Raw genomic sequence first — 27,639 nt, forward strand, 5'->3', positions numbered from 1 at the left:
CTGCTTTGGCCAAAAGTTTAGAATGTGATAGAAATTATGAAGGGTTATGATTAATCTTGTATGAATGTCACAATATTAAATGCTTGCCTTTCTTTCAAGTTAAGAACTATGTTATTTCTTATAACGGGTCAGGGTTATGCTATCTTGCAACAGTGATAGTTCAAATACAGATCCATTTTTTAGGGACTCGGTAGTAACCGAGGTGGATACATTCGTTTATTTCGTTTTAAGTTCGAGTCCCAGCGAACGGGCTGGCCTATGGATGTTTTCATAGTTTTCCCATTACAGTATGAATAAGAATTCAAAATTCCTTTGGAAAGTTCTTCATGAAGGCATTCATCTTCTTAGATAAATCTGTGATAGTGTGCTGTGCTAGATCTGACTACGCAAACAAAGGGTATATTCAAGCTTCCGAGGTAGATCGCCAAAAATTTGCATAGCGAAACACATATAACAAATAACCTTTAGCCCTAATTTTATGCACTATTTATTGAAATTGAAGCTTTTTCCCAATTTTATTAGGTTACAAGGTATTTTGTTCTTCCTTTCTGTGGGCCTTCTTGCTATAATTGGAAGCATACTGAACAGGTTCAGTGTTCGAGTTCCGGCAAGGACTTTGCACATTTTTTACGTTTCTTGCATCGATAATTCTAATGACTCTACAGTGGCGCCCGAACTAAAAGCTGGTGAACGATAATTCATCACCACCAGAATTTGGCGACTGGATCCCCTAATCCCCAATCGCCCCTTATGAAGAGGATATATAAGGTACAATCAGTATGGTGCATGATTCATCTGTAATATCTTGTTATTTAATAAATAAATATAATTATTGTTGAAGTGGCAACGCCATATTTGTATTAAACCGTTACTCAGCAACGTGAGATATTGTTTTAAAATATTAGAATTCTGAACATTTTACCAGCTAGGAGTAGTATGAAACTTTTGCCACTTAAGAATTGTATAAAATTTGTCTATCACCGTGAACTAGAAATAAAATTTATGTTCTACTAAGAAGATTGTCTGTTTTGTAAATTACTGCAAAATACATTACACATCACAGAAGGGAATATATAAGGTATTTTCTCCCTCCGTTTAGCATGTCTTCGTGGTGTTATTGGAAGCATACTCGACACATATTCGACAGGTCCAGGGTTCGAGTTCTTCGATCATAAGCAATCTTTCTCTCAGAAGCGGTCGATTGATGGTCAAATGGATAGTGTCTTGATCTTTTCTTTTTAGTAAAGTGTTGGGTTTGAAATAACATCAATACATAAAGCTCTTGTGCTGATCTGTGCTCTTTCTAAGGTTAATTTTTCTTATCTTGAATATGATAATTGGAATATTCATATATATGATTATCAGTAACGATATTCCATACACACTGAAAATCTCGAGCCCTAAAACTTAGAAAACAGAAATTTTTCTGTTGAGTAGTGCTTATGATCCACGTATGTGCAACAATATATACTGATGATAAAAACATTTCGCTCTGTTCTGGCTAAGGTTTAAAATTTTAGACTAAGGTTTAAAATTAATATAACTCGAAACGAAAATTGTTAGGAATTTGAAACTCTGTCAATGACTCATGATTCTCAAAGATATCTCATGCGTTGCTATAAAAACAATCTTTTCAATGAATTTTGAGCTATAGTTTTTTAATGCGCCACATTGATTTTTATTCACTAAGTAGTTGTTTCCATTATCAGTCTTTAAAGTTCAGAAACGCGCTCTGTGAACATTTTACACGATTAGAAAATATTTATGTTGAAATTGTTGATTACTGTATGAGCAATATATATGTAATAGTAGTAGGACTACCTAAAAAAAACATTATGATGATCAAAATGAACGCTCAGAAGTTTAAGTACATATCTTACCTATTCTAGTGAATTACGCTTGAAAGATCAGAAAAGGAAATGCATTCCTCAGACGGCAGTTTTGTCACATTTTTTTAAGATCCATATTTTACCGCGCTATATCACTTTATATGTCAACTTTGTTACTTCGACATGAGAACAACTTATTGGAAGACATGATTCCAACTAAAGTAACTCGCGTTCGTTTATTTATTTATTTTTTTGCTGGAATAATGCTTTGAAATCTATATCATCTCCGAAGTCACTGGCATTTATTGGATCAACCACTTCCTTCCTTTACCCCTACGTCTACTAACACATCTTTTCATCGCTTCTATTCAATTCCCGTCCATCCTCCCCCAGCTTTCAACGCACCTTACCCAATATACATCGGACACCTATGCTTTACACACGCTACAACCTCAACGGGTCGAGAAAATCCCACGACGCAATAAAAATTTGATTATGGTCTCTTAAACTTCGCCATCAGGCCTTTGTGCGACAAGCAATGCCAGCAGCAGGAGGCGCCCCTGCTGCGACAAATTGCTTGTAGGGGGGATTACCGTTGTGCCGCCCTTTGATGGATAGGCCACTGCTTGGGGCTTAAGGGCATAAGATCCGCTTGCGCCCCTTCGTCTCGCAAGGAAGCGTGTTCGTAATTAAAACTGTCGAACAATTTGGTGTCAAGCGTATGGGATTATGGGAACGAATAAAGGGAAGTTATGTATTAGCCTACCTCTTTCGTTGGTTGTGATCGCTAAACGGGATTTGTGACCGGAGTATTTGGGGGGAGGAGAGGTGGTTGCGTTATAGCAGAAGGGTGTGATAAATCAAGGGACTAAAACTACCTTGCGAACACATAAGCTTCGTCGAAAGGTGAAGACTATACGTGCAGATTAGAAAATGACGAACTCGAAATACTGCGATCTGAATTCGAACAGCTTGAATAATAAATTAGAATTCTTCCTAAATATAAAATTTTAAATATTTGTTACTTCTATAATGCACGTTAAGTGAAAAATTAAAATTTCTATATACATAGTACAAATGCAATTTCTGTTACATAGTGCAGTAAAATGTAGTTTTTTAAATTTTGGAGGTACGAAAATAAAAAAAACCGAAATGCTGTATTTTTCGTAGATTTGTTAAACGAAAAATGAGAAAGGGGCATAAAATAACACTATAAACGAAAAATCTTAGCGAAATAAAGAGTTATAAAATATGCAAACAACAATGGCAAAGGAAATAGGGAGGGATAAAACTAATCACTTACAGATTTGTAATAGACTTTTTTAATGACTATTATAGGTAGAAAGAATGATGAAGGAAATTAAAAAGACTGTTGATACCACCTTAGGTTTCTTAAAACTAATCCAGTATTTTATTTGTCATAATGCAGGGATTATTTTAATTTTCTAATAGTTATTTTTAATTTTGAGACCATTTTCTTTAAACTCCTGTTTTCCGCCTACAACTCTCTGCCAGAATGAGATTCCAATATCCCGTTTTATACATTCTTGTTTCCGCGAAATGATCAATCTTCATTACCCTCCTTCCTAAAGGGGTTACATAGCGAGAACGGAGTGCACCATGGCCTCTCCCAAAAGATAGGAAAGAAAACAAATTTTAATTTAAAAAGAATTTTTAAAAGAAATAATCGAAAAATATTTACGATCTCAGATCTTTGCATGAATGAAGATAAAATGAGAGAGAGAGAGATGTTCAAACTCTGCAGTGATTTTGACAATGAACTAAAAGATTGTTTCCTAAAGTAAAAAACAGTATTCTTCCAAAATTCTGCACAAAGGTGAGTTATAATAGTACCTTTCAGAATAAATATTTGTTCTAAAACGACGTTCTTTCTTCTAAAACAACGACTGCTTTTAATTCTTTCTTTTATGCAAATCCAATAAACTACATTTTCGTTATTTTTAATCTTAATTTGCTACTGATAACCTTTATAAAGGAATAAGGTTTTTTTTTTTTTTTTTTTTTTTTTACTTTTAGTTCCAGTAATGTCTAAAACATTCATATTGATTCAAATAAGATGTGAAAATAACAGCTAATATTGTAGCAGAATTACAAACGGAATGAAGCTTAAGATTTCAAGAGGGAGCCTAAACAAGACACGTCTTCGGTCTAACGAAGACTAACTTTTATTCACAAAGGAACTGCCCAGCTCTTCTTAATGACTCACCATGCTCCTGAGGAGTTGTGGGAGGGGTATTGTACCGTAACCATCGAGACTGAGTTACGATTGTGCCATGGAGGTAGGAAAGGGAGGAGGGGCCATTCCGCGCTAGAAGTGAAGCACTGCTTTGAAGCTTGGGTCACCAGACGGGGTGTTCTTTGTTCACATTCAGAAGCTCGCTTGACAAGATTCTGATAGTATTTCGACACACGACAGTTCCATAGAAATCGAAAAAGGGACACTCTCGCATGAAAGAAACATTCATAGTGTGATGGATAATAGCAATTTGTATAGTTTACTGACATTTACGCAAAAATCACATCTTGGTTATTTTTCGATAACTAACAACAGCGATTTTGATTATGAATTTGTTTTATAAAATTCTAAGCTGTTGCACTACAAAAATATAGATTTTAAGAAAATTGCTAAAAGAGATCTGCCAAAATTTATTTTCTAGAAGATTTGAAAAGTTTGAAACTTGATGGCTAAATGTAAATATAAAATTATGTATGTTAAAATATTTGTAATTAGACACATAGGTCAGATTAAGTTTTTATTAAATAGAGTAACGCATGCAAGGGCTATCTGCCTAAAGAGAGAGATGCCATCGTGGAGGAATTTTGAAGAAAAACTGACCTTTGAGTGGGTATTAAAAATAATACTTATAATTTTCATTCAAATTATATTCATATATATTTTTTATGTAAAACTTTCGGGTGTATGCTAAATTAGTGTAAATTACTTTACACGAAAAATATAGTGAATGCACAGAAATTAAAGATTTGCACATGCCGGAAATGATAAATAGGAAATATGTATGGGTATTTATGCATGTGCTTGCAAAAAGCATGTAAATTGACTTACATTTTTCGATTTAAAAGAAGCTAAAAAATCATGTCATATTTAAGAAAGTATTTTAGGAAGAAGCTCTATAAATAGAAAAGAAATAATGCATAATTTTAATATTAATAATACAATAAAATTTGATCTTAATTTTTGTACCTTAATCGAATAAAATCGAATTACCTTAATTTTTTTTTTTTTCTAATGTAATTAACGAAAACTTGTGAAAATATTTCATTCAAATTAAACCATTCTGAGAAAACTGTCCTGTGAAAAGTATAGCATTTAATTCCGTTCAGAATGAAATGTTGTTTAAAAATATGTTGTTTTCACATACTTAGGACTCTGAAGTGTTGTAGAAAAAGAAAATATATACATTTATATGTATATTTGCGACGTAATTACAAAATATTTACACCCGAACGCGTCAAATCCTATAGAACTCAATGGTAAATGACCCAATGTTTCGGTCACCACGTAGGGATCGCCGGTGCTTCAGAGCAGGCTACGGAGAAACTTGTTTAGGGCGACTCCATCTTACTTCCTACCTCCATGGAGTTGTGGGAGGGGTATTGTACTCTCCGATTTCGCGGGAACAGGAAGAATTTTGAAAAACGCGGAAACAAGAATCGCGGAAACAGAACTAATTCGAACAAAAGGGTATTTTAACACTTATTTGGACTTATATTTTACAGTTGTAAGAAGATCATCGAATAGTCGCTAGACATTTCCTTAAGTTTTTAGTAGCCAAGAACACGTAAATTAATTAGAACTTCATAATAAATTCAAAATATTCATAAAGCAAATATGAATTTCCAAGATGTAATTGATTTAAGTCAGAATAAGAGTTCGTTCACAGAAGAATGTTTTTTCAATCGCGATCTTTGAATCTGAAAACCTCCACAGTACATACGAAAAAATACCAAAACACTTCTTGAAGTTTAAAATAATGTTACTGATGTACTTGCGAATCCAATACCAATAGAAAATATAAAAGTAGGCAACTATCAGGCTTGAGCGTTGCTCCATCCAAATAAAAATGTTGCAGTTTGTCTACAGTGTTTGACACACCGGCCTGATATATTCCATTTGATTATCAATTTTGTAGGCCATGCTGTCCATTGCTCGTAAATGGAGTAAGCTGTCTAAAAATTATTCAGAATGTGAGAAATCAAAATATTTTTACTGTAAGAAATGCTACAGAATGGACAAGACAAAAAAGTTATATGATTACATTCATCATCTCAAACGGATTTTCCATTCCTCAAATTTCTTAGCAAAAAACTTCTTCATGGGTACCCTAGATAAATTTCACACTTTGAAGTCTATTGACGAATTACTTTCACATGAAGCGGATCATACCTGTTGTGTCCGAATGAAATAACTTTCTCTAACCTGCTTTTCAGCAGTACCGTGTTCATAACTTTCTTATTCTCACAGAGTACTCTATCCAGTTATAAATGCTCATTTGGCTATATTATTCTAATTGACCGAAACATATAGCTCAGAGTAATAGTCTGTTCGAACTGTCTTCTTGCTAATTAAGGTCAAGCCAACGAGAGGCTCATGGCCATGTGCAATTTCTAATGGGGCACTGATGTCCTTTATTCATCATTATGCCCATGTAATGATTTTTTTTTTTTTTTTGATAAAAATAATAATTTGCATTGAAAATTGCTTGATGTAACGATATGCTTATTTTTTTAAAACACTTTTTGCAATAAAAATATTTTGATCTGTTAAGCTGTGAATACTTTATGAACACGCTGTAATTTACTATTTTACAACAACGATGCACTATGTTCAAATATGTGATATACTATATAACAATACTAGTCGTTCAATAGCATTCTAAAATACGCTCTTATACAAAAAAAAAAAAAAAAAAGTCGACGCACCACACTACGCACCGAGAAGATATTTAGCAAACTGGACACAAATTGATATGCATACAGGTTTAGATGGAAAATGCAAAATTTTACATTTTGGCTGCCAGTGAATGAACGATTGTCGCTACAGCGCATCTGATCTGCGCAACTGACAGGATATTTAAGTGAAGAAATTACGAAATTTCAATCCGTGTACTCTGGTAGACAGTAACTATGCCTCGCATACAGGTGCGCGAACGATATGCGCAGATGTCAGAATTTGAGAGAGGCCGTGTAGTTGGGCTCAAATAAGCCGGTTGGTCTTATCAGCGAATAGCTCGACATTTCAGCAGTAGCGATGCCATTATTAAACGATGTTGGCAGGGATAGGTGAACCAAGGTCGCACACAGCGTCAAGAAGGAAGCGGTAGGCCTAGAGAAACGCATGAAGGTGAAGACCGAGCAATCGTCAGAGCGGCACTCACAGCCCCAGAGGCATCATTATCATCGAATGTACGTGCAACTAGTGCTTCAGTGATTGCAAGACAGTGATTGCATTCATAGACGGCTCGCAGAAAGGGGGCGGAAGTCACGGCGCCCCTTGCGCCGACTACCATTGACCTCTGTACAACGTCAAGACCGTTTGCAGTGGTTTCGGGCTCATTCGCACTCGAATGTCACTGACTGGAGTAGAGTAGTCTTCAGTGGTGAATCCCGCTTTGAACTGAGCCCCGATGACCAGCGAAGGCGAGTCTGGAGACGCCCCGGACAGCGGTGTGATACCAACCTGACTGTCTTCCGGCAGACAAGCCGACAACCAGGAGTGATGATCTGGGGTGCCATTTCATTTCATATTAGGGACCTTTGGTTGTCATCCATCTCAACCTCACAACACAGCGGTACGTCGACGAAGTTCTAAGGCCCGCTGTGTTGCCCTTCATGTCACGCCACCCTGGGCTTACATTTCAGCAAGATAATGCCCGCCCCCACACTGCATATGTTTCTACCGCTTGCCTTAGTGCTTGCCGAACATTACCTTGGCCAGCAAGGTCGCCGGATCTCTCTCCTATTGAGCCTGTTTGGAGCATTATGGGCAGGATCCTCTAACCATCTCGGGATGTTGACGATCTAACGCGCCAGTTGGACAGAATTTGGCACGATATCTCTCAGGAGGACATCCGCAACCTTTATCAATCGATGCCAATCCGAATAACTGCTTGCATAAGGGCCAGAGGTGGACAAACGCGTTGTTGACTTTTTCACTTTGTAAAGCTCTATCACTTCAATAAATCATCCAATTTTTCTCAAACTGTAATCATTTGTTTTTCTGTACATGTACACATCACTTATACCAATTTTCGTCCAATTCGGATAATTCCTTCTTGGTGCGTCTTTTTTTTTTTTTTTTTTTTTTGTCTAAGAGCGTACATAGTCAGCCGAATTCATACTAAACCTGTATATTGCATTTTTTTTTAGAGTAATAAACGGGAAAAATTTATTACGCTCTCGCGAGGATTCGAACTAACCGTCCAATTACAAACCGACGTTTTATTAATTATACTACGACAGCCCGCATCAAAAAATGCTATTATATATCATAAATCTGTTTAAGACTTTACACATAGCTACCAACAGTAGAAACACAGAATTTTCAAATAATTGAATAAATAATCAGAATATCAATTCAAATTCCGGCTTTGATTCGTTTAACTCGGGGGAAAAAACTGTATCGTTTAAACATTAATTTACTCCGAATGCCACACACAACATGAACTAAATTAAATTCGATGTCAAAGAAAATGGATATATCTTTTATGGAGATATTGCATGTTAGAGAACAAAAGAGAACAATTTGTTACTAACAGCGGGAGAAGAGACTTCTCCCCACTTTCCTAGTCTCACGGCTGTTTTCTTACATTCATAGTATGCAGTTGCAACTATCGTATCGAACTTCATGCTTGCCTGTATACGAATCAAAAGAAATAAAGCAGACGCGTTTAATTTTCAATAAATTTAAGAAGAGAAGAAAATTTCAACATTTGAATTCTACGGTTTTTGCATAAATATGCTTAATTTAATAATATTCATATGCTTATATGCTAGAAAGAGGTTAAATAATATGTAAAACACAAATTGTTTTGTTTCAATTAAAAATATTCTATAATTTACAAAATGCTAATATTTTAACTAATTTGGAAAAAAAAAAAGTCAGTTATTTTATGTTTTATAGAAACATTAGGTTATTTTGAAGCAGGAGAAGGGAAAATTGTGCAATGCCCTCGCCGAGACTCAAACCTGGACCTCTCGAACAAGCGCCGAGTGTACTACCATTACAACACGAAGGCATGCTGAAAGGAGGGAGAAAATGCCGTTATGGGATTATCACATCTAGCGACAGTCCCTGCTAGACGTAACTTTTCTGAGAAACGAGAGTCTAGTAGCACTCGTTTAAATGTAAGGATTCCTATAAAAAACAGCTCCGCTGGAAGCGAAGTCCCGCCTAGGTACGGAAATGATGTACCGGCTACGCGGGATTTTTTGAAACCTCGCCGAAAATGTTTCGGCTGCAGCTCTCCCATGGGTAGAGATTAACCAATCAGACGAAAGTTCTGCTTCTGAATGATCAAGTGATCCCAATCTGAGCGATATTACGGCTTGGCGTTCAAGTCTTTGTAGTAGTTGAAAATGGTAACCTATAGCTACGTAGTTTTCGTGGAACTGTGCGGGTTCTGAGAATTGTCCCTTCCGACGTCTAGTCCCTCGTAACGGAGACATTTGTGATTCGGCCTTTACTCTTTCCTTTTAAATGGCGACTGGTGATTAGGAGATCCAATTGCCAAATCCTGATGGTGGTGAATTATTGTCCACTACATTTGAGTTCGGGAGCCACTGTAAAGTTATTACTTTTTTTTTTTTTTTTTTTGAAGCAGGAGTACATGGAAGATAAGCAATGCCCTCACCGGAAATCGAACCTGGGTATCTCGCATACGCGCTGAGTGTACTACCATGAAGGCATGCTGGAAAATACCATATAATTTAAATAAAATACCATATAATACTACCTGTAGAAAATATCATATAATTTAAATAAAATATTACATTTTAAATAAAAAAAATTCTTATAGTAATAACAAATTGTTGTTTTCTTCTACTAATTTACTATAAACAAGGTATGCATTCCAAGTTTTCTATTTCCACAAGTTCTTTCGTCGAAATTTTATAAATTATATCCGAATTTTTACATTAATATCAAAACATTAATCTCACACATGCACATATCTATCTATCTATATATTCTCTCTCTGTACATATATATCATGTATAATTTATTGGTTTGTTTTATTTGATTTCGACAAAGCACGCGAGAGCTATCTGCCTAAGGGAAGTGATGCCTTCATGGAGGAATGTCTAGGGAAAATTGGCTCATGTTCACGGGAAATTGGCTCGTGTCCACATTGCACATGGGAAAACCCACAGAAACGCCTATCTAACCAAGTCCATTCGCCTGGAATCGTATCCAAGTCGAACTACCAGTGTTCAGCGACTTTACTGCTCAGCCGTTAGTGAACCATTTACACCTTATTATATGTTGCAGTTAATTATCAACATTAAATCATAAGCTATCGTAATATAAAAATTTACGAAAAAATTTAAATAGAGAAGTATGAATACGATTGTTTACTTTATGGGTAAAATTTCCAGTTACTATCTCTAATTTTTAAATTCATTGGAAAATTTAAACTACAACGGACAAGGCATATATTACTCATTGTATGTTCTTAAAGATCTGTTTATTAATAGTTGAGTCAGTCGCAAATAACGCAAAAGACGATTTACAAGTGCAAAAGCATTCGCATATCTGTGCGATTTGAACTACGATGACTTATTGTCTGTAGTTACGTCTTAACGATTCGGCCATGAGAACTTCATCAGTTTGTTATCGCATACATTATGTCGTTACTGTGTATAAAAGCAAAGATTATTGATTAATTGAAAGCGAACGTAAAGCTATTTGTGTAAGGGAGGTATATTTTTGTGGAAGATTTTTTGACGAAAACTATATAAATATAGATATATAAAACGTTATATATGATAAAAAGAACGAAACAACGATTACGTTACAATGAAACAACAATTACATTATACACGATAAAAACAACGAAAGAACTACGCGACAAGATTGTTCGCCGGAATGTAAACTCGGAACCGAGGATGAATGTTCAATAATGGTTTATTCGCTTGGCTATTGAATGATTACAGAATTATAGTGCACTTATTTTGTATTTTATTTTTTAAAAATATCAAATTTATTTCAGACACACGGATTTTTTTAAAATTTATTTTTTATTTATAATAATCACGATTTGTTCAGTAAAAAGTTATTAAGCAAAAGAGTTAAACAAGCAAAAAATTTTTTTTCTTTAAAATTGACAGAAAAAAATAAAATTTGCTATGAAGTGTTTTTTTTTTTTTTTTTTAATTTTATATTGGAACTGATTTTAGCTGTTTCTATTGCTTCTTACTATCGTAGAAAAATGAAGCTTTCCAACAATTTACATTCTTTTAAGTGGCATCAAATTTGCAATCAAAGCCTGTTGATCCAAAAAGTATGTTTAGTTCAAACGAAGCTATTATGTACTGATACACGCAGCTGAATTTTACAAACCCGTTCGTAACTGGTCATTGTTATAAAAAAGAAGTGTACAGCGGTTCAAAATTTTATCAAACTAGTGGTATATTTTAATATGATGAATCACGAGAAAGAATTGTACAATAGTAAGTAAATATAACTAGTTCATATTTTCTGTCTTTACCGAACTTGCTCAATAACCGTTTTTCAATTGATCAAATTTAATTGCATAATTTCTCTTCATGATGTATCATGATGAATAACATGGCAAAGTAAAATAGTGTTTTCGCTTTAAAATAGTACAATACAGCATTAAAAGCTACATGTTCAAGATACATCTAATTTATTATATTAAAACTGTTGCTTATAAAAACATTAAGATGATAAATTTTAAATCATTTAATTTTTTAGTTTGGAATGCATCTTTTTTGCAGGAATTTTGTTAGATCAGCGTTTTCTAGATCTTTTATTTAGATCAGTTAGTAAAACCTTTAACAGCCTTTTCCTATCAATTGACGCCCATCAGCGGCTGAGCGGTCAAGTCGCTGAACACTGGTAGTTCGGTTCGAAGCTCGTATCCCGCAAACGCGCTGACTGCATGGGCGTTTTCGTGGTCCATGTGTAACATGGATACGAGCCAGTTTCCATTAGAAAGTCCTCTACGAAAGCATTTCTCCCCTTACGCAGATAGCCTTCGAGGCTTCGGCGCAATAACAAACCAAATCTATCACGTGACGATAGTTAGTTAAAATCGCTGAACGTGGGTAATTCGATTTGGGTTTTGATGTAAGAAAGCTGGTTGCAATGGTATTTTTGTAGGTTTTCTTGTGTTTAGCGTAAATACAAGACAGATTCCTTTAAAAATGTTTCTCCCTTTCCTTAGAAGATAAATCTTCATAAATTTTGTCTTAGTCAACTAAAAACAAGCATCTTCATTTTCCGATTGAATTTACCTGATTATACATTTAGAGTAATGAAGGATTTTATAAAAATTCCATGTGGTTTTGTATTTGAAATAATTTTATTCGGTTAATCTTTGGATTATGGTAACTTGGTGATTTTTTTGGCGAAACTTTGGCGACCAACCCTGCTACAGCAACCTGCTAGTTTTTGTTTGGACGCCATTTTGTTTTCACGAAGTAAAGACATGTTTCTTTAATCAACATTTTTTTCCAACAATCTGCTAGCCGAATTACGCTTATGCTAGAACTTTTATGGAACAAAAGTGCTTAATCATAACGAAGATTAGGTGTGAAATTGGGAGAAAGTGCAGAATCGCAAACTGCTTGCCGCGTTTTTAAGAATTGCACATACACGGTATCCATGTACACATCGACCTATTTTCACTTAAAAAAAATTCCAGAATTGCACAAAAATGGCTCTTGACTTTATCCATGTACACTGCTAAAGTCCTAGCTAGTAACCTTTATCGCCTTACCAAAATGTCGCCAAACTACCTGTTACCATATTCCAAAGATTAACCTTTTATTCTTTTTTTGTTTTGTTCGGTATAATTTTTGTAAAAAATTCAAACTAAATGTTTTATTTTAAATAACTTTTCTAAATAACCTTTGTCTGATATGATAGGATTTCAGGAACTCCGGCCCAACGCTACTAAACGTATTTTCTCAGAACAAAATTATTAATAATTCTTTGATTAACTGATAGCATTTGAAAAATGTTCTTAAAATGTACGGTTTTGCTCATACGTCCGTAGATCCAACCATTTTTGTTATACAGATTAGACACAAGCACAGAAATCCAGCACTTGTATCTTCATACTTTGTGGCCAAATACGTTGTGATTTATAATTCGTACATTCGTTTAATACTGTCTAATCCAGGAGTTCTTAACGGGTGGTACTCAAAGAAGCATCGTATTTTTAACTATTAAATTAAAAAATTAAAACCCCAACATCTTGATTAAGGTTTTTCTCTAACACTCGTAAATTTATGCGATCTGAGCTTTGTTCAAGAGGGGAGAGGGGCGAGGTAGTAGTTGTATTGGTGGTACTAAAGGTTTTCAATTTTTGTTAAGATGGTACGCGTTAGTCAAAAGATTCAGAACCACTGGTTTAATCAATAATGGCCAAATACGGCGGGACTATTTGCTTGGGGAGAATAATGCTTTCCTAGAAGACAAGCCACGGTGTTTACACTAAAGAAAAACCTGAAAAAACTCCTATAAAATCCGCCCGTTTAACCGGGATTCCAGCCCAGGTCGAATTACCAGTTGAACGGGCACTGAAATATTTCTTCATTGTTTAAAATCACTTCATCAATCAAGTGAAATACAGTCGAAATATTTGAAAAACCACATTTTTTAAATTACCGAGTCTTTCCTTCAGATGTTACAGTATATATATTGTTTACTGAGTGAGAGTAGTATTATTACTAAAAATGGAATATTTAAAGGTTAATTTGTTGATACTAATTTTTTTAAAGATTTTATCTAATCGTAATTAGAATAATTTGAAGTCATTTTAACGATCGCAAGACGAACGTAAATTAGCAGAAATACCAGAGGGTTCTAAAACGATAGGAATTTGAATGACATGTTATTTTTGCATTAAAATACACCCCTGTTTTTATTTTTCTGAATGCATGTTGAACTATTGGAACTCTCTAAAATAGGAATCTAAGTTGCATTTACCTTGAGCATAAAAAAGATTTTTCGTACTGTTCCTGTTATCAGAATCCAAAAATATATGTATATGTTACCGTGAAAGACCGAAATTGGAGAATGTCGACTTTTACCGGAGAATATCAACTTTCACCAAATACGTCGGTGAAAGACCGAATATTTCACTACATTCTTGTATGTTCGGACCCTCACCGGTTTATGTCGACAATCACAGATATGCTCTGGTGAAAGTCGAAAAGAGAGGTCATAAAGTGCCATAATAGTTTAAGTTGTTGCAATAAATAAGATTTGAATCACATAACTATTGGAACTCTCTAAAATAGGAATCTAAGTTGCATTTACCTTGAGCATAAAAAAGATTTTTCGTACTGTTCCTGTTATCAGAATCCAAAAATATATGTATATGTTACCGTGAAAGACCGAAATTGGAGAATGTCGACTTTCACCGGAGAATATCAACTTTCACCAAATACGTCGGTGAAAGACCGAATATTTCACTACATTCTTGTATGTTCGGACCCTCACCGGTTTATGTCGACAATCACAGATATGCTCTGGTGAAAGTCGAAAAGAGAGGTCATAAAGTGCCATAATAGTTTAAGTTGTTGCAATAAATAAGATTTGAATCACATAATTTAGTAAGTTTTTTTATTACTGTTATTTTTATTTTCTCATTTAGAACGTACTGTATAATTAAGTAAGTTTTTAACTTCTATTATTTTCCTTTTTCATTTTGAATGTGTGTGTTTTAGGTTCTCATGTTCTTAAGATCTTATTTCGGTAAAATCCTAGTATACGGTGCAGCCTTGGCGCGATTTTGAAAATTATCGCTAACACCAAAAATGATCCAAAGAACGTCTATATACTATACACTATGTGTGTAAATACATGGTAAAAGTTTACAATTGGGTGCCCCTTGTTTTTTGGAGATTCTTTTTTGACGGCAAGATCGGCGTCAGTAAGACACAATTTCAAGATGGCCGCTACACAAAACCAAAATAAAAAGTCAAAGAATTGCATAAACTGTGTGTCCATGTACACATCGATCTGTTTTCACTTAAAAACATCCCAGAATTGCACAAACTAGGCATTGCGCACTGTTTAAATTTGTCCATGTACACATCAATCTATTTTTATTTAAAAAAAAATCAGGATGCTAAAGCAAAGTTACACTATCATGGTAACCAGCAATACGATTTCATCGCCAAAATTTTACAAAAAATTGTCGCTAATTGAAGGGGCACCCAATTCTACACTAGAGCCAAATACATAATATATACTATATATAACTATATATATTTTTTGAATGACCCGTTTACTACTCATCGTTTATGTCCCGTTTTTACTGCTCATACTCAAGTCGCCAAAAGCAGCCAAATCCCGTGTGCACCGGATACTAGGATTAAACCCTTATTTTAAGTCTCAAGTGCGTTTATTCGCGACTGAATTACGGAGAAGAAAATATAATATTATTATATGTTCAACACGACATTGACCGGTGTAAGTCAGAAATAAGAGTATTTGGAAAATATTTCGAACATACACCATCAAGAGACTATGTTGACATTCACCAGTGAAAGTCGACATTCTCCAGATTTCGGTGTTTCACCGTAACATATGTATGCTTGTATGTGAGGATTATGTGTTCATGTATGCATGTATATATGTACGTACGTCAATATATCTCCACACACACACATATATACGCACATGCATACATACATACATTTCTGAATCCGGTTCCGATAACAGAAGAGTACCAGATTTTTAAATGAAACAACCAGTATTTCAAAATCTCAGTATAAGCTAAATCATTCTAATCAAACATTCTTAATTGGAATGATTTGGCTAATTTAAAAGTCCATAATTTAGATTCACGCATTGAAATTTTTACTTTTGTCTAATGTGATTGAAGAATATGCAGTTTATTATGTTGGCAAAAATTTTTCAAAAGAGTCTATAGTATTATTTTTCTTCGCCTCCTTTCCTCAATTCTGCCAATTTTTATCAATTTACGCAAATTACATATTACGTAGTAATTAATAAGCTACACATTCTTTTACAATACTGCGAATCAATTGCAATTTCTGCGTATATTACAATACTGATAAATGTGATGTATTGTAATGAAATCAAACTCAAATGACTGAAAATTTTGAACCAAATATGATTCAAACCGAAAATATGAAATCGCTGATAAATAGATACTGATAAAATCAACCTTTTCATATCCATAAACTTAATATTATAACTTAACACTATAACTAAGCGTAAAATCTAAATTCTTTCACTATTTCTACTAAATTCTCTCATGTTATTTCAATAACAATGTACTGAACGGTAAAGAATGAAAACGTTTAGTAAATCAGCTGAGAGTAAATTAAATTGTGCAACTGAAACAGCCTGTGGTTTTTAATAATTGTCGAAAGGTTAACTTCTGTGTTTAGCACTGAACAAAACACATCAAAATTTTACATATTATTGATAAAAAAACTGAAAAGGGAAAAAAAAAAAAAAAAAAAAAAAAAAGCATTCAAAATTTGTGAATTATTCAATAATTTCCAAAACATTTATAAAGCCGAGCCTTCCTTTCCACATTGGAATTACGTATCGCAGCGAAGCAGATATTTTTATTAATACTTTGACACAAAATAAATGTATAACTATCAAATATGAATGATTATTTTTAGTACATCGTGTTAGGGACAAAAATACTAAAAATGCGTATCCAAAGTCTGTAAAAAGTGTACGTAAAATTAAGATACTATTATTTAAGACTTAATATTATTTTATTAGTTGCTGATTAGGTGTTTAAGCTGTTATTAAGTTTATAGCAGTAATCAGTTACACGCATTATAATTTGTCATTTTCAGTCTAATACATTTATTTTTTAATGAATTACGCTAAAAAAAAGCACGAAGTCTATGGCTAAGTTAAAGAATGCCTTCCTAAGACTTTCAGTCTGATGTGAACTCTGCATTTAGTTCTTTAATAACTTACCTCATCACTATGACAGTTAAATTTAGGTTTTCATAGCGAAACGTAAAGGCAACACTTATCACATTCTTCTACAAAGTATTTATATTCAGCATTTTTTAGACCAAAGGAGCTCTGTCCCTGAAGGACTATTGTTTCCGCTTTGCGATTTTGCGTTGAATCACTATAAATGTCTGTTTCACTTTTCAAATTGTTGCCACTAAATTTGAGTCCTGCATTATATTTAAAGAAATTAAATAATGAAAAACCTGCATAAATGTATGTATATTTCTCGATTTGTGATAAAACAACGGTACCATCGAATTTTGAATGACGTAATCCTCCTACGAATATGGACATGTGGAAGACCAAATTTGAAATTTGTTTTATTATCGATTTCATATTTTGTAACACTTTAACGAATTTTTGAATAACAAACTCAATGATTTAAAAGCGAGCTATGGGAACACTCTACGGGGGAGGACCTTTTTATCTCCAGCGGGAGCGGAACTGTGTATCGGAAATTCTAAGATAGGCTTATTTTAAAATTATTTTGCGACATTGCTACTGAACTGAATTTTATGGTGTAAGTGCAAAGAACATATTTAATAAATAAAGGTAACACACAAAACGTTAAAAAAACGCCCTTTTGGACGTAATTTAAAATCTGAAAGCTTTCCAATTTTTTTTTTTGGGGGGGGGGCTTGTTTATTTTGTTTCTTTTTAAAACATTCACTACTTTTATTGAACTCGTACTGCTTCAAGTAAAAAGCAATAAAATTTGAACGGGAAAAAGTAATCTAAATTGATTGTTAAAAGGAAAAAAAAAAAGGGGGGGGGCAAGATATGTCTGCATAATAAAGCATATTTAATTTTTTAATATCAGCAACAATACTTTTAACAACAATAATTCCCTTTAAAGGTTTTCTTTTCAGCATTAATTTGTCTTCACATCTGTGCAAGTACCGGCTAATAAAATTACGGATGCATAGTAAGATCCCATTTTCAGTGAAACAAAATAAGATTTGAAAGCTTCCTTGGAGAAAACTTTATGGTTACGTTCATAGCAAATACAAATTGGAATTTTTAGCCTTCTAATGTATAACACAGGATATTTATATCTATATATATGTGTGTGTGTGTATGTGTTTAGAAAATTCAGATATAGTTTTAAGTTTGGTTTATTAGATTACAGCAAAGCACTCAAGGGCTATCTGCCTTAAGGGAGGGATGCCTTCGTGGAGGACTTTTTAAGGGAAACTGGCTCGTATACACATTACACATGGGGAAAACCACAAAAACAACCATGCAGCCAGCCCGTTCGTGGGATTCGAACCTCGGACCGAACTACCAGTGTTCAGCGACGTTACCGCTCGGCCGCTGATGGGCGATATAGTTTTAAGATTAGGGATGTGTAGTGTGATTTGGAGAGCTAAACATTATTCTGAAGATACCAGCAACCTGTATAAGGGTTTAGAGTTTTATATCATCTAGCTTCGATATCAATATCCGCAAGCAATAAAATCCAAACATACGCATTATAAAACTATTTTCTGATTTTATCCATTAAAAAAACAGGTAGGTAGATAATTATGCCTCCTCCCTTCAAATTTTTTTTCATGAACCCTGAATGTCTTCAATGCCACGAACCACTGATATATGCAGCTTGTTTCAGAAAGAAAGAATTTCTTATGTCTCTTTTCAATTCTATTTTGCTCCCACCAGTGGTCGGGCGGTTAAGGTCGCGGAATACTGGTAGTTAAACCAAAGTTCGAATCCTGGCGAACTAGCTGGTTGCACGGTTGATTTCCCCATGTGTAACGTAAAGAAGAGCCAGTTTTCTGTGAGAATACTCCTTCCCTTAAGCAGCTATCCTCATGTTCTTTGGCATAATCAAAACTAACCTAACTAGTAATTCTTAAACACCCATGCATTCATTTTTGACTTTCGATTAGTATGTCTTGAGCCACAGGTATCTGGCCTTCTTTTTTTTTTTATTTTTTAAACAGTCTTTTTTTCCCCCCTTTCTATGTAGAAAATTACGTATATTTCTGTATTTTCATCGTAAACAGCATAAATAAAGGCTTGTTTTCCTAAAAAAATCTGCACGAAAATATCATTTCCATTAGGTAGTTAATCATTGCCTTTTTGTCGTATTCAACGAAATAATTAAGTACCGTTACTATCAGTGAAAATACGGAGAGTATTTTTCCTAAAGCAACATGATTAGTCATTTCTACCAATGCTTGATTTTTGTATTTGAAAATCGTTCACAAAAAACATAACTTACAGGCCACAAGACTCAATCATATGAGTTATATACAAATGCTAGAAATTAACACTTTGCTGGATAAACCAACTAGATAAAATTGATTGGACATCTGTGAAATAAATATTGAAATCTTGAAGCCATAAATTTTGTGAATTATACTATAGAAAGGGAAATAAACTGCACCGTATGTAAGTACATATTGACGCAACCGCCTTGGCGTAGTTTGATGATTTTTCTGTACAAGGAAAAAAAAACGCTTACAATTGCAAAGAATTATTTATTACGCAGGTGTACATTACCACACATACATTTTGTTTTAATTAGGTATTTATTCCAAAAATTAATCAACAAACTTACTTAAAAGATTTTATTATATAGGTATTCCATTGGAAATTTCGTGGCTATCGCTTTTAGAATAGACAACTGTTCTCTGGCGAATTTAGGTAAATTCTAAAATTACATATTTTAAAATTTACGGTAAAAATAATTACAATTTATCTGCAAAAACCATTGGAACTTGAAACATGACGAACAGAAGATATACGAAAATATCGACATAGCTTGTTAAAACTAAAGAATTGTTGCGTCCATGGTTTGCTAGAGACATTCTGAACATTTACGTGATTTCTACAAAGTAGTTGAGCTAATACGTACGTTCCATACACATTTTAAGCAAAATAATCTACTTTCCTGTTAACTATGCTTCACTTAGTGCCAAGCATAAAGCCATGTAAACAAAGGGGGCAAAAGGGAAGGATGAGAAGCAACCTTAACTATACGTAAAATTTCCTGAACACAATAGTTACTTTATTATATATCCAGAATAAATGTAATAAAATAAAAACAAATACAAAACACATTTTACCTGATTAAACAGGAGGCATATAGCTGCAGATTTTATTTAACATTGTTAACTTGCAGATGTTCATATCCAACAGCTGCTAATTCCTACCTATAAGTAACTGAAAACTGTCGGATTGATGTTCACTTTTCCTACTTATTTCGCAATGACGTCATTGCACATCTATTCATAACACGATATAAACAGGCTACCACATTTAATAATTGGGCAAATACCCAAAGTAATTCTTTTAAAATTCAGATAAAACAGAACAGGAAATAAAGTTATAAAAACAGAAAAGAAATAAGATGATGCAACAACGAGGCGACTTACAGGTAATTTGGACGCGAATGGTCATAAAGAAAAAACAATGGTTTTGCACTCGACATTTAATTTTAGAGGTACTGCAGACCTTCATGCACATTTCATAAAAGTAACCGAGTATTAATGGAATATAAATAGTATCAACATACTGCACTAAAAATAATGTTTGCAAAAGTCACTTGCCGTTCAGAGAAATAATAAATATCTATTTTTTAAATTTTTTTATATTGTTGTAAGCCTGATGCATAAAGGATCCAGTTCAACAAATGCACAGCTATATTTTGAATAAATTAGTCTTTTCTTTATTAAATAAGTGCACACTGTTACAATGAAATAATATTGTACCACAGCAAATTCACTCCCCCCATCATTTTGAATAACTCAAATATAAGATTTTATGCTTTGTATCTTTAATTTCTAGGAAACGTTTGTGTAACACTTACATATTTCTCCTTGTGTACCAAGGAGTACAAGCCAGTTTTTCTTAGGAAAACCTCTATGGAGGCATCTACCCTTAAGCAGATAGTTCTTGTTTGTCTTGCTGTATTCAAATAACCAATTCAAATCTAGCGACATTGTTATACATAACTAATATACTATATTAGATATTTCAAAGAAATATTTCGTAAAGCACTTTTTCCAGTCTATTTCACAGCAAAAAAAAAAAAAAAAAAAAGGGCTATTAAAATTAGTCTTGTATTAAAAGTGAAACATTTCAATACATATGAAATAATAGTTACTTGTATACTCCTCTCTAGCATTTAACACAAGATGTAGAAACTTCTGATTTATGGTAAAGTATGAGGTGATAGTACATAAGCATAGATACTGAGGATAGAGCTAATACACTAGTAGGACTGTAATTGACTTCTTCAAAATACAGAATACAGTAATTAGGGCATTTATTCTTATATGCATTTACTTGTATCTGGAACTTCTTCCTTTAACTTATCTTTTTAGATACATTATATACTGCCATTTCCTCATCTTGATTTTCAAGAAATAAAATTAAGTGGTAAAATGCAAATAAATGTAAATTATTATCATTAAAATTAGTATATAATCTTTCCCATTAACATTTACAGAAATAAATACACTGCAGACAGAAATGCTGGAGTTCAGTAAACGAATCAGTCCAGCCAAGAATGAAGAAGAAAGAAGAGTAAAGGATGATTCCTGTGTTCAGCCTGATGAATCCAAGTCAAAACTGTGTCAGAGTACATTGTCTATTTTCAAAATTCTTATATGTACAACTGGATCTCTTTTATTTCCTACAGCAGTTTATTATATAGAAGGCAAAACTATTCTTTTCTGGCAGGCAACAGCCATTTCTTGCTTGATAATATTTTTATTGATATTCATGTTATTTTCTGCTATTCATTGTCAAGTGGATAGGCTCAAGATATATATGAAAGCGCTGTTGAATACAAAAAGCAGTATAACAAAAGAGCAGATCTTCAGTATAATTGTTAAAGTAAAGCAGATTGAATTTTGTAATAATTTAACTAGTAACATCGTGTATATTATACTATTGCTTGGTATCATCATGTTTTCTAGTATCACAGCCTATAAAATTGACCTGTTATTTATTTTTTATGCTTCATTAATAATAATTGGCTTTATTATAGGCATTTTAACAACTAAAGTGCAAAACAGTTGTACAAATGAATTACCACTGCACAGCTCAGGCATTAAATTACAAGTTACAAAAGCCTCTCCCACAGCAAAAAGAGAACTTAAATTTTCAGACATGTTCTATCCAAAAAGGCCTCAGTCTTATATTAACTCAATATCTCCAACTTCTCAAAATACTGAAAGTTGTATGGAAAAACTAAGCCCAAATTTAAAACCAAATACTCCACCTCCAAGCTACTTTGAAGCAATACGTAATATTGAAAATTTAGATTTATCTCCAAATTTCAATTTTCTCAAGAATTTAGAATGATTTAATATATCTACTTTTATGGCATATTTATAAATGACAGTGCAATGATATTTATTGAATAACTGTGTATTTTTATTTGATGGATATTTTAAATGTAAATTTACAAGTTCTAAATAAACATTTTATGCAACAAAAATGTTTTATTCTTAACACACAGACATCATATGTTAGTATAATGATAAATAGGTGCAAAAGTTATTTTCTCTATGATTTGAAACATCTGTATAATTAATTTCCAGTGGTTTTCAGTTGATTTTTAATTTCTTCTTTCAAATAATTTATTCCTTTAATAAATGCTTCTTTGCTATTATCAGGTAAAGATGCAAGAGCAGAAATGGATATCTTCACACCTGAAAATATATAAATGATAAGAGAATGAAAGTTCATGTATATTATATGAAATAAAATTGTAATTGTCACATTCTTGCCACTAGGTGGCGGGCATCTCTTCCTTTACTTTTGCTGTAATTAAGTTCCGAGAAGCAGTCGAGATTGGAACCGCTCTGAGGAGCGTAAAGACTCAGAACTAAAAATGTACTGTTTTAAAATAATTATCACCTACCTTGTAAATAGTGTATATTAGCTTTTTATTCCAATAAATAATTAAAAGACAAGATGGCCTGCTAATTGTAATAGAAACTCTTACTGGAAAACGTGATTATTAGAAGCCTGGCGTCGAGAACACTGAAGATGCAGCAGGTAAGGAATTTTATATTAATTTTATTGTAAATAGAAGAACCTGATGCAACATTTTTATGGCGCCCGAACAGGGACGCCAGGTTTTTTGAAAAGTTCTAATAAAGTGAATTCAAAAGCTGAATATTAAAATTGAAGATTTTAATACTTGTTCTTGAAGTATTCAGCAAAAGAATAATTTTGTTTTCTAAGTAAGAGTTAAATATTTGTTTTTCATGAGACGTATATTTTTTGTGTAAATGTTTGAATCTAAGAAAGATAATGGCTGAAGTAGATAAATTAAAAAAGAAAAGAAGTATCTTAAGAACTGCCGTTACAAAACTATTTAAGAAAATCGAAAGTGAATTAAATAAATCTGAAGGTAGTATTAATGAGCTCGAAGAATTGTTAGAACAGCTTAATGCTAAAACCGAAACGCTATCTAATGCCGATGTGGAAGTTGAACCAATTCTGAGTGTAGATGAATTCGAAATTACAGAACAATATCGCGAGAAGATAACGTTATGGAAATTCAGGCTTAAGAAACGGATTAAGGAACTTAATCATGACTTAAATGCACCTAACACTCAGCAAAATATAAAAGACACACCTAATGTTAAATTACCAAAACTTTCGATTCCTGTGTTTTATGGGAATAGTAGTCAATGGCTTACTTTTTGGAATAGTTTTGAGTCCTCAATACATAATAACGAATCATTGAACAAAGTAGACAAATTTAATTACCTGAAAGCATATTTAGGAGGAACAGCTGCTAGCTGCGTTCAAGGACTTCCGTTATCGCCAAAGCATTATGATTCAGCAATTCAAATCTTACACGACCGTTTTGGAAGGAGAGACATTCTTATTAATGCGCACATGAATAATTTGCTGAATGTTGAATCATTAAAAAATGCGAATGACATAAAAACATTTCGTAACTTGTATGATAAAGTACAAACGCAGATTAGATGTCTCGAAGCGTTAGATGTTGTATCGGAATCTTACAGCGCTTTGCTGTGTCCGATGATTTTGAAGTTATTGCCTTCAGAACACAAAATGTTTGCACCGATTATAATATAAAAGATTTAATGTCATTTTTACACGCAGAACTTTCATCCCGCGAACGCAAGAGGTCAACGGTTTCGCAACAGCAAAAAGTATCCGATCGGCGACAGTCTTCTTCCCCCCCTGCAACGAAAAGCGCATATGGTTTCTCAAATAGACATAATAAACCAAAGATTCCGACCGCTACAGATTTGTTTACAAAATCTGAATGCAGGGAGGAAGATATGAACTGCGTATTCTGTAATCAATTCCACAAGATTCATGACTGTAGTTTCGTTTCCGGCTTATCATTACAAGAAAAAAGGGACATTTTAAAAAGAAAATGTGCTTGCTATAAATGCCTAAAATTACACCATTTGGCTCAAAACTGCAGAACAAAAATAACTTGTTCTATTTGTAAAAAACAACATGCAACTATTATGTGTAATAAACAAAATCCTTCTGTCGAAGTTTCGGAAATTAAAAAAGACAAACAGATAGAAAATAAAGTACTTTCAAATCAAGCAGGATGTTCAGAAGTATATTTGCAAACTTTAGTTGTTCGCATATATGGAAGAGGGAATAACCAATTTGTTCGAGCGATAATTGACACCGGAAGTCAAAACTCATACATAAGCAGGTATGCAGCAGAAAGGTTACAATTAAGAAGCTTAGGTGAACAAAGTGTAACCCACGGACTTTTCGGTGGCATAGAAGTTTCGGAAAAACATAAACGTTATAGAATAAAATTGGGTAGCGTAGATAAACGGTATAATTGCGAAATCAATGTATTGGATGAAAGAAAAATATGTTCTTCGGTCCCTAAAATCAAAAATATACACTGGATTGGGGAACTTAGAAGAAGAGGAATTTACGTCAGTGATGTTTTTGAAAATGGAAATTGCAGATTATTCCAGGAGAACCCCCAAGAGATTCATTTGTTGTTAGGGGCAGATGTTGCTGCAAATTTATTTACAGGTAAAATCGAAGTTCTTCCTTGGGGAAGATTAGTTGCTGTAAGTACAAGACTTGGGTGGACAGTCATGGGAAAAGCGAACACTGACAATTATGAAATAGAAAATTCCTTTTCCACGCTTTCGTTATCTTTACATATTTCTGATGCCACGTTGTCAGAACTGTGGAGGCTTGATGTTATCGGAATAACAGATCCAGTTACAAAGAAGGCTAGAGAGGAAAGGGATTTGCAAGCAAAATTGCAGTTCGAAAATTCTGTATCTCTAAACGAAGAGGGGCGTTATGAAGTCGCACTTCCGTGGGCGGAGAATCATGTACCACTCTCCCCCCACAAGGATTTAGCGTTGAAACGTCTACAATCTACCACCCAGAAACTTTTATCTCAAAATTTATTTTCTTCATACAATGCAGTTTTTAATGACTGGTGTAACTTAGGAGTGATCGAAGAAGTTAAAGAAAATATTGCGGTTGACTATGGACATTATTTACCGCATAGACCGGTGATCAAAGAAAATAGCTCAACACCAATTCGACCAGTGTTTGATGCATCTGCGAGGAAACAATCGTCTCCTTCTCTAAATCAGTGTTTGGAGTGTGGACCAAATTTGATAGAACTAATTCCATCTCTTTTGTAGAGATTTCAGGAAGGCAAGTTTGCTGCTATAGCAGACATTGAAAAGGCTTTCTTACAGATCAGTGTAAGGCCTCAAGATAGAGACTGGCTTCGGTTTTTCTGGTGGAATGATGTGGAAGAAAGGAAAACGAAAATATTTCGTCATACTAGGGTAGTATTTGGGGTTAAGAGTAGTCCTTTCCTTTTGGCAGCTGTTATAGAATTCCATCTACAAAAGTACATGAAAAATTCTTCATATGATACGGAGATAATAGCTAAACTCTTGCGTAGCTTCTACGTAGATAACGTTGTTGCCAGTTTTGACAAAGAATCCGAGATGATTCAGTTCATCGAAAAATCTCGAGAAATAATGAATGAAGGAAAGTTTAATCTTCGAGGTTGGTTACATAATGGAGATAACCTGAAACAGGAAACTATTTCACCCGTATTGGGTCTGTTATGGAACTGTCAGAAAGATAATTTAACTTTGAATCTGAATTGGCTAGAAGATTTTGAAATGGGTATAATAACGAAGAGAACAATTCTCGCTGTAACACACAAAATATTTGATCCTATTGGTATTGTGAGTCCCGTTCTCTTGTATTCTAAAATATTGTTGCAGAACCTATGGAAAACAGGAATTTCTTGGGATACTGAAGTTGACGAGAGTACAAAACAAAATTTTGTGAATTGGTATAAAAGCCTTTTTCTCTTAAAAGAAATATCCCTCCTACGTTGGATACATTCCAGCAAGGACAATAGGAAGTTCTGCAGCATTCACACATTCTGTGATGCCAGTAGTAATGCGTATGCTGCTGCAGTTTTCTTGAGAACTGTGACGAATTCTGGAGTTGAAGTTCATCTGTTAGCATCGAAGTCTAGGGTAGCTCCCGTAAAATCTATTACGATCCCTCGTCTGGAATTGATAGGTGCCAGACTATGCTCTTCTGTTTTAAATGGTTTGCAATGGCAAAATATGGAAACGCATTTTTGGACGGATTCTACAACAGTTTTGACATGGATTCAAAGGGAAGAGATTGTCTGGGCTGTCTTTGTGGAAAACAGAGTCAGGGAGATTAGGAAACTGACGGATCCAAAAACGTGGAAACATATTGCTGGAACAAAAAATCCAGCTGACCCCCATCAAGAGGTTGCACCGCTAAACAACTTTTAGTAGTTAGATGGTGGGAGGGCCCCGACTGGCTGAAGAAAAATCAGGAAGAATGGCCTAGACAAAGGGAAATACCGGACATGGAAATAGTGAATTCAGAAAAAAGGAAATCAGTCATTTCTGCACTAAATACGCAAAGGGTAGAACATTTTTTTGAGAAATATTCATCTTACCATAAAATGTTAAGAATAACTGCTTGGATATGCAGATTTATCAAAAACTGCAGAAGACCAGATTCTAAACAATCAGGAGAACTCACGGTCCCGGAAATAGAAACTGTAGAAAAGAAAATATGCAAGATAATACAAATAGAAGCATTTGGCAAAGAACTTAAAGTTAGCAACCTTTGTACCTTTTTTGACTCAGATGGCCTTATTCGGTTAAAGACCAAGATTACTAAAAGAGAGGAAGAAGAAAATTTTCTCTGTCCAATTGTATTGCCCTCAAATCATGACTTAGTTCATAGGTTAATTTTAGATTACCATTTGCGACTATCCCACGCTGGTGTGCAGTTCGTACTAGCCAATATTCGACAGAAATTCTGGGTCCTGAGAGGAAGAAAAACAGTACGTAAAGTTCTTATGAAGTGTGTTCTCTGTAGAAGATATAGCGCAAAGAATATAGAGACTGTTTCAGCACCTCTTCCAGAAGATCGAGTTCGAGATGCTCTGGTGTTTGAAGTGACCGGAGTCGATGTAGCCAGTCCTCTTTATTTAAGAAAAGGAAAAAAGGCATGGATCTTGCTCTTTACTTGCGCGGTCTATCGCGC

At 34.0% G+C, this 27,639-nt stretch overlaps 2 protein-coding genes across 4 annotated transcripts in view; one reads left to right on the plus strand and one right to left on the minus strand.

Annotated features, from left to right (window-relative positions):
• LOC118192658 (MICOS complex subunit MIC13-like) overlaps positions 1 to 27,639 on the minus strand; it is a 60,237-nt gene that overhangs the window by 17,272 nt on the left and 15,326 nt on the right. For 2 of the 3 annotated variants that reach the window (XM_035363661.2, XM_035363662.2), the window contains exon 4: positions 22,443 to 22,742. The exons of the other annotated variant lie outside the window; for it this stretch is intronic. In XM_035363661.2, coding sequence (XP_035219552.1) covers positions 22,621 to 22,742 — 122 coding nt within the window. In that variant the 3' untranslated portion in view covers positions 22,443 to 22,620. Of the gene's footprint in view, positions 1 to 22,442; positions 22,743 to 27,639 lie in introns of those variants that run through there. 3 annotated transcript variants of the gene reach the window in all.
• On the plus strand, positions 11,385 to 22,392 carry LOC118192657 (uncharacterized). Its single transcript, XM_035363660.2, has 2 exons — positions 11,385 to 11,537; positions 21,533 to 22,392. The coding sequence occupies exons 1-2, from the start codon at positions 11,507 to 11,509 to the stop codon at positions 22,390 to 22,392; spliced, it is 891 nt and encodes a 296-aa protein (XP_035219551.1). The 5' UTR covers positions 11,385 to 11,506.

Source organism: Stegodyphus dumicola, chromosome 2 (genome assembly GCF_044657685.1).
Source record: "Stegodyphus dumicola isolate Sdum_Otavi_A_Nest chromosome 2, ASM4465768v1".
In the NCBI taxonomy this organism is placed as follows: Eukaryota; Metazoa; Arthropoda; class Arachnida; order Araneae; family Eresidae; genus Stegodyphus; species Stegodyphus dumicola.